The sequence below is a fragment of the Alexandromys fortis genome, unplaced genomic scaffold (genome assembly GCF_014885135.2).
Source record: "Alexandromys fortis isolate MF-2015 unplaced genomic scaffold, M_Fortis_MF-2015_v1.1 scaffold_101, whole genome shotgun sequence".
NCBI lineage: Eukaryota > Metazoa > Chordata > Mammalia > Rodentia > Cricetidae > Alexandromys > Alexandromys fortis.
In genome coordinates, this window is record NW_026067983.1 from 5640398 (window position 1) to 5651262 (window position 10865).

Sequence of the window (10865 nt, forward strand, 5' to 3'; positions counted from 1 at the left end):
GTTTTCAGTCTTGGCTGGTGACCATTGAAACATCCTCCTACCTGATATTTGCTTTCTGAAAAGTTTTGTTTTGTTAATCTCAGTTGTGGGTCACAATGGTAAGGGGTGGGACCATCAGTTTACACTTCCCATTTCCTGTGACCACAGAGGACTACACTGGCGACCCCTGACAGTGTTGTTTTGGATGTAGTGCGCAACTGTGACGGGCACAAGTAACACAGCAGCCTCTCTCCCTTTCAGGCACTCGCTAGACACAGTTAGGTATTCTTCAAGGACATCGTTTACCATGCACATGTTGTTGTCTTTGCATACATAAAGCTAAAGATTATGGTTCTCTTTCAGGTATATTATTGGTTAGAAAATACATATAATTGAAGAGGAAGGTGAAGAGCAAATGTCTTTGAGTAAAAAGGTCCTAAATGACTTTGCTCTTGCTCTCCTGACGTCATTATGTGCATCATGCCTTGAGTTTGGCATCTCAAACGCCAGAGTATACTCACCATCATAGACAGACAACTGGCACGTAAAACTGGGGTGTGGAGGTGCACGCCTTTAATCTCAGCACTTGGGAGGCAGAGGCAGGTGGTCTCTGTGAGTTCAAGGCCAGGCTGGTCTACAGAACTAGTTCCAGGACANAAAAAAAAAAAAAAAAAAAAAAAAAAAAAAAAAAAAAAAAAAAAAAAAAAAAGGAAAGAAAGAAAAAAGAAAAGAAAAAGAAAGAAAAGAAAGCTGTCATGTCAGCAGTGTTAGTGACCTGCTGGTCCTTATTCCAGTAACATTTTACAGATGACTCCCACCCACATAGTTCTAACCTCTTGCGTGTATTCAGCTTTAAGGTACTGAGTTAGGTCTTACATACCAGAACCTACTTCATACTTTAATTGACCTACCTCTTATATGCCATTTTTATATGGATGTGGTGTGATGTTGAAAACACATGCCTTCCTTTTCTAGGTGATTCAAGGCATAAATATTCTTCAAACTTAACAAAAATGTATGGCAGAATTTTTCAACCTGGCTGAATCTGGACGTCTAATGGTTTAATCAAAGTATTAGCTAGACTGATGGTTTACTCTTTCAAAGATATTACTTTACCCCATAGTCATAATGATGCTTTATTGTATAGTCAGTTAGGTATAGTATAGGTATAGTCAATTAGATAGTGTAGGCCTCAAGGCTAGCTTGACTGGAAAAAGACGAACACTCCAATGTTTGTGTCCGGCTTTGGGGCTACAACACTAGTGTCAAGGTCTCCCTTTGAGAGTCTAGTGGAGTTGATTTTTAACTTAAGAATTCTTCATCTCCATATGTATGGCCTACTGAAAGCATATTCCCTGTATAAAAGCAACAGATTTGCAAAATAAGTCAACCAAGAAATTTCATTTTCTCGAGCAGATGTTTCTTTATGGCTGGAAGTACATTTCTTCAGATATGTGTTCATATTATACAGTAGAATTAAACACATATCGTGTATGTGATATATGTATTCATGTTCAAACCCTTATTCCAGATGTTAATATATAGCTGTAATTGTATTTAACCCCTGAACATTGTGTTGTCCTGTGCTTTGAACTGCTAGAGTTAGTAAACAAACATTGGTACGATCTCACTGTTATTATTGTATTAAATCCCTTAGATATTTGTAGAGATATGAAGACATGTGTTCTGAAGTATCAAAACAGCCAACTACAAACTATTGCAGCTCTTTATAATTAAAAAAATTATAGTCATAATGCACATTAATTGATTTTACACAATCAAGGCTGACTTTAATAAGAACAGTTGTAACTACTTGCTTATTAAATTTCTTCTAATTGTAGTTAGTAAGAGTGAAATATTTTGCATTACAGCAAGAGCATTTATAAGCCACAGCATACACTTAGTCAGTGCTATCATAATATATATCCTTGATTAAGATCTGAAACACGGAATTGCTCCTGCCACTGGGAACCTTACTGGAGTGTCTCTGTTGCCCTGTAAAAATGTTGTGGTTTTTCTCCAGCTTGATTCAGGTAGGGCATGCGATGTGAAAATGGCCAAAGTAGACAAGTCAGACTTTCCATGCTCCTACCCCCCACAAAATGAGAAAGCATATGCCCCAGTGCTTAGATCTCCGCTTCTCATTGAAGTTTTCTGCCCATATGATTAACCCCTGTTGTTGTCCAGGTGCTTTTCACAAGGCCAGCCCTGTCCCTTCTAGAACATAAACGTAGAAGACATGTTTGACAGCGGCCCCACAGACTGCCCAAACCATACAACTGTCATTCACATTCAGAAGACCTAATTTGGTCCTATGTAGGTTCCCCCACTGTCAGTCTGGAGTCAGTGAGCTCCCACTAGCTCGGGTCAGCTGTTTTTGTCGGTATCCCCCTCATGGTCTTGACCCCTTTGCTCATATCATTGCTCCTCCCTCTCTTTGGCGGGACTCTGGGAGCTCAGCCCAGTGCTTTGCTGTGGATCTCTGTATCTGCTTCCATCAGTTGTTCTATGATGAAAGTTAAGGTAGTCATCAATCCGATTGCAGGGGAAGGCCAGTTTAGGCACCCTCTCCACTATTGTTTAGGGTCCTAGCTGGGGTCATTTTTCTGGATTCCTGGAAATTTCTCTAGTGTCGGGTTTCTTATTATCCCCATAATGGCTCCTTCAATCCAGATATCTCTTTCCTTGGGACCAGGATTTATCCCTAGTGCATGAACTGGGTGTTTGGAGTCCATCCTTTATGGGGGAATACCTTATTCAGCCTAGATGCAAGGGGGAAGGGCCTTGGTTCTGCCTCAAAGTGACAGACTTTGTTGACTCCTCATGGGAAGCCTAACCCTCTCTGAGGAGTGAATGGGGGGTGGGTGGAGGGAAGGTGCAGGGAATGAGAAGAGGGGAGGGAGTGGGAATTGGGATTGGTATCTAAAATGAGAAAAGATTGTTTAAAAAAATAAGGCAAAAAAAAGACGTATTTGGATCATGCACATGGATTCTAGTCACCGTATGCATGTTACTTTGTAAATGCTGGAGCCGTTTGTCTGCTGCCTTTTCTGAGGTGTTACCGTGTTAGTGGTTGGTAGGGACTGAACGTCTTACATTAGCAGCAAGAACATCTGAAATGAGGTGCTCTGTATTTGCAAGGTTATAAATGTTCCCAGAGAATAGGGAAGGTCTGCAGTTGCTTTCATTCACACCATTCTGATGACACCATTCTGATGAAGTTAACAAGGGGCAAGGTAGCTCAAATGCTGTTCTGATTTAAAAGCCATAAGTGCGCTAATGCAAGTGTGCTCAGTATTACCAGTGTCTCTTTAAAAACGTGTGTGTGTGCATAGCCGTGCACATGCAGCCATGCCTGTGCAGAAAGGGCACACGACCAGGCATGAAGCAAGTGCACAGAACTGGATGCTGAGAAGTACCATTTGATTCTTGCTATCAGAGACAGTGAAGCTAAACTGACCGTTCAGTATGTGCACTATTGTTATCGGGTTTGTGTGTTTCTTTAGTTAACTGTGTACTAAAAGTAAGCTAAGCCTTTAAGATGTTTGGTTTTGCCCTTGATTACAACAGAATATGACAAGTCCTTCTTGGGAGAATTTGCAAAATGACAGTCTGTGTATGCTGGTCTAAGAAGTGGAGTGTAATAATGCCTGGAGGCCCTGGGGATTCCGCTCCTTGTCACAGCCATTTCAGAATAAAGTCTCAAGCTACAGCATTTACACATGTTCTTTTGTGGCCCTGTGATGTCACAATCGGAAGTCAAGCTAGGATTTATAGAAATCCCCCAAGCTCAACCTCAGCCACTGAACATCTGTGGGTCAGGCCTGTGGGACCCCAGCAGATTTGCAGTATTGACTTCCCAGCTCCACTGAAATTTTTCATGCAAGAATTGTGGCTCTCTTTATATTTTTCAGAGGAAGAAGAAATTAGAATTTGTACGTAAAGTCTCCTATGTGCTTGTCTATCTTACAGTTTATTTGAAAAGTTCTATGGCAAATCTAAAACACTGCCACAATTCCAAGTTAGTCATGTGACTTCTGGCTGATGCCCGGTCTGACCTCGTCTTGGTGATAATCAGAGGTCACTCCGCACTAGCTGCCACCAGTTAGAGTCCTTCTCACGACGAGGCGGGGCAGTGTCGGCAGACACCGCCCTCTGGGCTGCAGGCTGCCCCTCTGCAGGAGGTGCATGCTGTGCTGCGGTCAGCGTGGAGACAACTTGACCTGAGAAATGGGTGAGGTTAAAAGTGGTGAAGAGAACCAAGATTTAGAAATCTGGAATTGAGGTGTTCCTCAGTGGTAGACATAGTTTACACAAGACTCTGGATGGGATCCCAAGCACCACAAGCAAGCAAGCAAAAAGTTAAAAATAAATAAATAAAAGATTGTACGATCTCACTCTGATATATACTGTAATAATCCTTAAGTACATGGTCTTCTTTAGACCTCATATTTATATTTGACTGTGGTCAATGTGATTTCTGTGACTTTCTTCTTTCTTCCTTCTTTTTTTTTTTCCCCCACATCACATTTTTTTTTCTTTTGAGACAGGGTCTCAGTATATACCTCTGGTTGTCCTGGAACTCACTCCGTAGACCAGGCTGGTTTTTAACTCACAGAGATCCCCCTGCCTCTGCTTCCCAAGTGCTGGGATTAAAGGCATGTGCCGCTATACTGGCCTCAATTTGATTCTAACCTGGAGGCTAAATCTGTAATAACCTTCGTCAATCTGAACCACAAATCTACCCAACTCACTGAAATGTGATTTTTTAATTTCAGCACAAGTCAAAGATAGACATGCCTAGTTCCAGGATGAAGGCATCTCTGTGACATCAAGATGCCGTACTGTCAGGAAGTGAGAGAGTGAGACAGGTGCTCCTAACTCGATTCCCATAAAACATGGATTTCCAGTAGTCCAGCCAGGCAAACAGGACAGAACCAAAATCTGTTTCAGAGAGTCTTGTGACCAAAGGCATAGCTGTGTTTGGCCTAACACCACTTTAAAATGTCAACCCTTTAATCATAATAGCAAATGAAATTCCACAGAATTGCAAGGGGCACCCTGTCATGGCAATGTGAGACCATGCGTCTTCTGATTGGAGCTTTATTGTGTCAACCCATGAAGTACAGGAACAATGCTACTCCTCTCAGCCAGGCCTCATGCCCGATTAAATCATGAGCATAAGATGGAATGTTTGTAACTCAGGTCCCAGAAATTAAAACTATAAAATATTGCCTATTGTGAAAACATTAAAATTACAAATTTAAATGCAAATTTGAGTATTTATTGGGCAGCATGCATTGTACTCCTGAAATAAGACCCAATCCTTCACTTGTTATTTCTCACATTGGCTAGGAGACAGGCAAGTGGCCAAGAAAATTCAGACAAAGAGAAGTTTAATAACTTTTATGATGCAAATCTGTAATAACTCTCTTACCACCTCTCCTTACTTCAGAGTAATGCATTCAACAGTCTAATGATTAAAATATAGGTATAGATTTTAAGCAGTAATGGAATTAATGTTAGTAATAGCTTGTTTCATTTTGAATTATTTGATTAGATTCATGAGTTTAATATTACATTGAAATTTATCGGTATGTTTAAAGTAGTAATTCATAAGACTTTAATTATACAGATAGCTCACTTTATATATTCTCTTTTGCATCATGATCATAAAATACAAATTATTGTAAAATACAGAATACTTCTTGAGTATCTCAGAAGCCTAGAGATTGTTGGCACAACATTTAAAAAACAAATAGGGGTTCCTTTTACATTACTCATTAGCATTAATCCTACCTCAATTTAAGTGGTAATTTTATAATTAGTTCAGGCGGTACTTCTGCATTGGGCCATTTATTCTTAGGTAACATCATATGACACAAAAGATTGCCATTTACTAAATCACATTGCCAATAAGCCAAAAATATGGCCATTAAGACTTTTAATAATACAACTCTCTGCTTTCTGTTTTAGATTCTTCCTGAGCCTCCCCAGTGAAATCAGAAGTACATTGTTTGTGTCTAATTATAGACTAATGCTGTTGTCCAGTAATAACAGCAATACTTCCTGACTTCCTTTTCTAAATTACATATTTAGTTGAAATTTTAGCTGTAATAATGTTTCTTTTATGAACTTGGGCTCCCTATGTTTGGTGCGTGAATGTCTACAATTGTAATATCTTCTTGACAAACCTTCCCTTTAAGGAGTATGTAGTGTCCTTCCCTAGCTCTTCTGATTAATTTTGGTTTGGAGTTCATTTTGTCAGACAGCCATACCTGCTTGCTTTGTGGGTCCATTTGCTTTGAGTGTCTTTTTCCAGCCTTTTCCCTTGAGGTGGTATCTTATCCTTGATACTGAATTGTATTTCTAGCACAAAATGGATCCTGTTTTCTCATCCAGGGTTAGTTTATGTCTTTTTTATTGGGGAATTGATACCATTAATATTGAGTTATTAACTAACAGTGTTTACTTTTTCCTTTTATTTTGATGTTATGGTATGGGTGATTGTTTATCATCTTTTTGATCTTTTTATTTACTTTTCTCAGACTGTGTGTTCCTTGTGTGTTCTTGGGTGTAGCTAACCTTTTCAGACTGAAGTCTTTCTTCAGTGCCAACTGTAGAGCTGGGTAGATAGCAGTTTCTTAAATTTGGTTTATCATGGAATATTTTTTTCTTTCTTCATTGATTGTGATTGATAATTTGTTGGATATAGTAGTCTGGGCTGGCATCTGTGGTCTCTTAGAGTCTGCAGCACATCTGTTCAGGACCTTCTGACTTTAGAGGCTCCATTGAGAAGTCAGGTGTAATTCTAATAGGTCTGCGTTTGTATGTTACTCAGTCTTTTTCTCTTACAGCTGTAAGTATCCTTTCTTATTTCTGTACCTTTAGAATTTTGATTGCTATGTGTCTACTCTGGTTCCGTATATTTGTTGTTTTGTTTGCTTTTGGGCCTTTATGAGAACCTCCTTTTGATTGGGGTAATTTACTTTTATGACTTTGTTAAAAAAATGCTTTATTTATCTTTGATCTGGGTTTCTTCTCATGCCTCTATACCTATTATTTATGGGCTTGGTCTTTTCATAGTTTCCTAGATTTTCTGTATGCTTTGATCTTAGATTTTCAAACCTAACATTTTCTTTGATTGAGATATCCATTTCTTCTACCTATCTTCAAGACTTAAATTCTCTCTTCTGTGTCTTATAATCCATTCGTGAGGTTTAATTACTGAAGTTTTTGATTATATCCAAAGAAGTTCGTTTTCATTTTTATTTCACTTTGGCTTTTCTTTAGCGATTTTATTTCTTTGCTAAGTTTTACTGTCATGTCTTGAAGTGTTTTCACTATTCCATTCTCCTGTTTTCATGGTTTTTGTTAGGGTGTTTACTCATGTGCTTTGGAGGTCCTCGAACATAGTCATAATTTTTATTTTCAAGTCCTCATCTTATGCATCAGCTACACTGTTTTTCCCAGAGATGACGGCAGCAGGGTTGCTGGCTTCCTGAAGAGGCATGTTGTCTTGATTACATATGTTTGTGTTTTCTTTCACGGGAATCCAGGTATCTGGAATTGTAATATGTATAATAAATGTGTATATAATATATCAAAGTGTATGATGCTACCTAGTGTTGTCTTTGATGTCTGGCTGTTCTTTGGTGCCCTTGATGTTAGGAAACTGTGGTGACTCTAGGGTCCCTGGCACAGAGTGTTCTTGTGAGTCAAGGGTTAGAGATGGATATAAGGAGAAGCTGAGACTGACAGTGGAGAAAAGTTAGGGGGATCCTGGGTCACACCAAGGGATGGGGTTTGTAATGGATTAATTAAAAATGCTGTGGGATCCCCAAGTGGCTGCAGTGGCAGAAATGCTGCAGGTTCCCAAGTGGTGGCAGGCAGCTGGCAATGGTTCCCGAGAACAGCCAGACTTAGGCAGGGTCTGGTGCATGAGACCATGCCACAGGTCTCCAATGGCGGCTGGTCTCGGGCAGGGAGACACACGGTGGGCAAGAGACAGAGACACAGATAGACATGCCATGCAGAAAGAGGTTGGATATTTATTTAGTAGGTTGTGGAAGGGAAGGGGAGAAGAGAGAAGAACAGAGAGAGACAGACAGACAGAAAGAGAGAGACAGAGAGAGAAAGGGAGAGATGGAAAAGGAAGGAACTGGGGCTGGAAGCTGAAGATCAGCTTGCCTTAGTGAAGGGGGAGGAGTGGGCGTGGCTTGTCTCTTAAAAAGACAGAACAGATCATTATAGGGTTCCTAGGGAATCGAGGTGGGAGGAAGGAGGGGCTCCTGCAGGCCAGCTGCAGCAGGATTAAGAGTAGGTCTGGAGAGACTGGAATGAAAGAGGAGGATAGCCATTTTCTAGGTCTTAAGTTGCCTTATACAGAGAACCCATTTCTACAGCTTAAAGGTAACAGAACCCCACAAGTTAGATTTAGAATTGTCTGTTAACGACACTAAAGTTATAGAAAACCAGTTACTCAATTTGTTTAAAGAGGCCAGTCAAAACTCTGATTCAATTTCCCTTCAAAATAAAGAATATTCATAATCATGTGAAAGCAATTGCAGCTGTTTTACATAATTTTATTTTCTCCATAAGATGTATTGTGGGATATAAATTGTATTGTAACTCCTTTAATTCAGAACACACTTACAGTTTTTCTAATTCTATTTCTGTTTTTATACTTTTACTTTCCTTTTAAAAAGCGTTTTAATTCAAAACGTCAATTGGCATGAAAATATTTTATCTCTGGTTGATTTTCAAGTACACATTAAACGATTATTTATATGATATATGATCTGCTCCTTGAGACAAGTCTGTTAAATCGGGGGTTTAAGATGTTATCAGCAGGAGATTGTCCACATTAAGATGGAGTTATCTGTCCATCACTGCAGAAGAAATTTTCCCAGTACCTGGCAGCTTAAGTCAACAGATATTGATGGTGCGCATTTTCCGAGGGCAACGTAGGTGGGGGCATTGGCTCAGGGTTTCTCTAGGAAGGCAGTCAAACTGAGACTCGGGGTACAACTTCACCAGGCTTGGCTGGCACTGAGGACAGGCTTCTGAGCTCGCTGAAGGGACATTATTAGCAGGCGAGTACTTCCCCCTTGTGACCGCTTCTGCGGGGTTGTTCAGGACAGATGTGGCAGGCTGCAGAGTTGGAACAGAAGAGCTCAAGGTGAATGAGAAAGCCTCTTCACAAGGAAATCTCCGAGTGCTCTATCTATCCAGTTCCCATACTCTCTTGACCTCTCAGATCAATCCTAGCCTAACGAGGAAAGAACCACTTGGGGTGCATATTCCAAGAGGGCTGTGGATTTATTTAAGCAGTGTGTCTTTGAATAAAATTTTCTCATTACAAAGGAGATTAAAATAGAAAATATCTTTTAACTATATCAAAATCTATAAATTTCTTTTCACTGCCAGGAGCACTGTTTATCTCTCTGAATTCTATAATCATCAAATCGCTAAACACCAATATGATTTAAAGGAATTCTCTACTTTATTTTTTTAAAAAAATATATCATTGTTTTCTGGATGATCTGCTTTTGATTTTAAAGTGACATAAACTTTACAGAATGTTATCGGTTAAAAGAAATGTCTGCTTTCTTACACACACATCCTTTGAATGTACTTGACTTTAATAACAACGTACTTAATAATCTTAACCCCTTAATATCTAAGTTGTTTATCCGCTTGGTTTCTGTTTCACTTTTTCCAGGGTCTCCTATAGCTCAGGCTGGCCTGGAGGTTGCTATGTGTAGAAGGATCCTGCTCCTGCTGCCTCCACCTCTATCTACTAGGAATGGCAGACTGTACCAACTTTCTCTGTAGTCCCTCTGTGTTTTCCCATTTTGTTAAGTTATACTATGGCTTCTTTATTCTCAGAGCTTTTAAAAAGCATAAGTATCTCAATAGTATCTCAGATCCCTTGAAACCTGAGTAAGGTTGATGCTAAGAATTCTGCAATGGTTTTACTACAGCTGATTTTGTTGAACAATTGTTTTTTTTCCCCTAAAATAATGTCAACAGAGCTGATTATATGACCTTATTTTTTTTTAATTCTAGGTCTCCTAAAAACCCAGAACAGAAGATCATTAAGAGAGTGATTGCTCTTGAAGGTGACATTATAAGGTAGGTGTCTAGGCTACTGCATTTAATTTATAATCTAGTGCTTTTGGGTTTGTTTGTTTGTTTGTTTTTGTTTACCAGAGATAGGTTTTCTTTGTGCTACAGCCCTGGCTGTCCTGGAACTCCTTTTGTATACCAGACTAACCTCAAACTCACAGCAGTTCATCCCCCTCCCCCCACAGTTGCTGGGATTAAAGGTGTGTGCCACCACCTTGTGGCTCACAGACTTGTGTTTTAATTGGTTTGGGGTCATTATTTGAAATTAAAGTAGAAAATGCCTTGGGGTCTGGAACTAGGACAAACTTCACTTGGGTGTCTACTTCAGTGTACACGACACCATTTCAGGATGAACGGTGTGTATGAAAGTACTGAGCATACCATTGTCCTTAGATTATAAAACATAGCATAACTGTTAAGGCAGGATCAGCCACATGCTCTGGACATTCAACCACTGGTTTCATGTTGAAATAGGAGCGGCGGCGGGGCTGCGTCCCCAACACCCCGGCCGCTTGGCTAGCTCATGCCCGAAATAACAACACACAAACTGTATTCATTTAAAGAACTGCTTGGCCCATGAACTCTAGCCCTTACAGACTAATTCTCGCACCTGGTCTAGCCCATTTCTAATGATGTGTGTAAGCACCCCAAGGTGCGCTTACCGGAAAGATTCTAGCCTAAGTCCATCGTGGGTCGCAGCTGCCTGGGAGAGCTGAGCATGGCGTCTCTGCTCCAGCAGAGCTGTCCGGTCTCTC

The 10865-nt window shown here is 40.1% G+C and overlaps 1 protein-coding gene across 7 annotated transcripts in view; it reads left to right on the forward strand.

The window, feature by feature from the left end:
* Positions 1-10865, forward strand: part of Immp2l (inner mitochondrial membrane peptidase subunit 2) — a 786207-nt gene that overhangs the window by 515643 nt on the left and 259699 nt on the right. For all 7 annotated transcript variants that reach the window (XM_050158683.1, XM_050158677.1, XM_050158681.1 and 4 more), the window contains exon 5: positions 10051-10116. In XM_050158683.1, coding sequence (XP_050014640.1) covers positions 10051-10116 — 66 coding nt within the window. The remainder of the gene's footprint in view (positions 1-10050; positions 10117-10865) is intronic.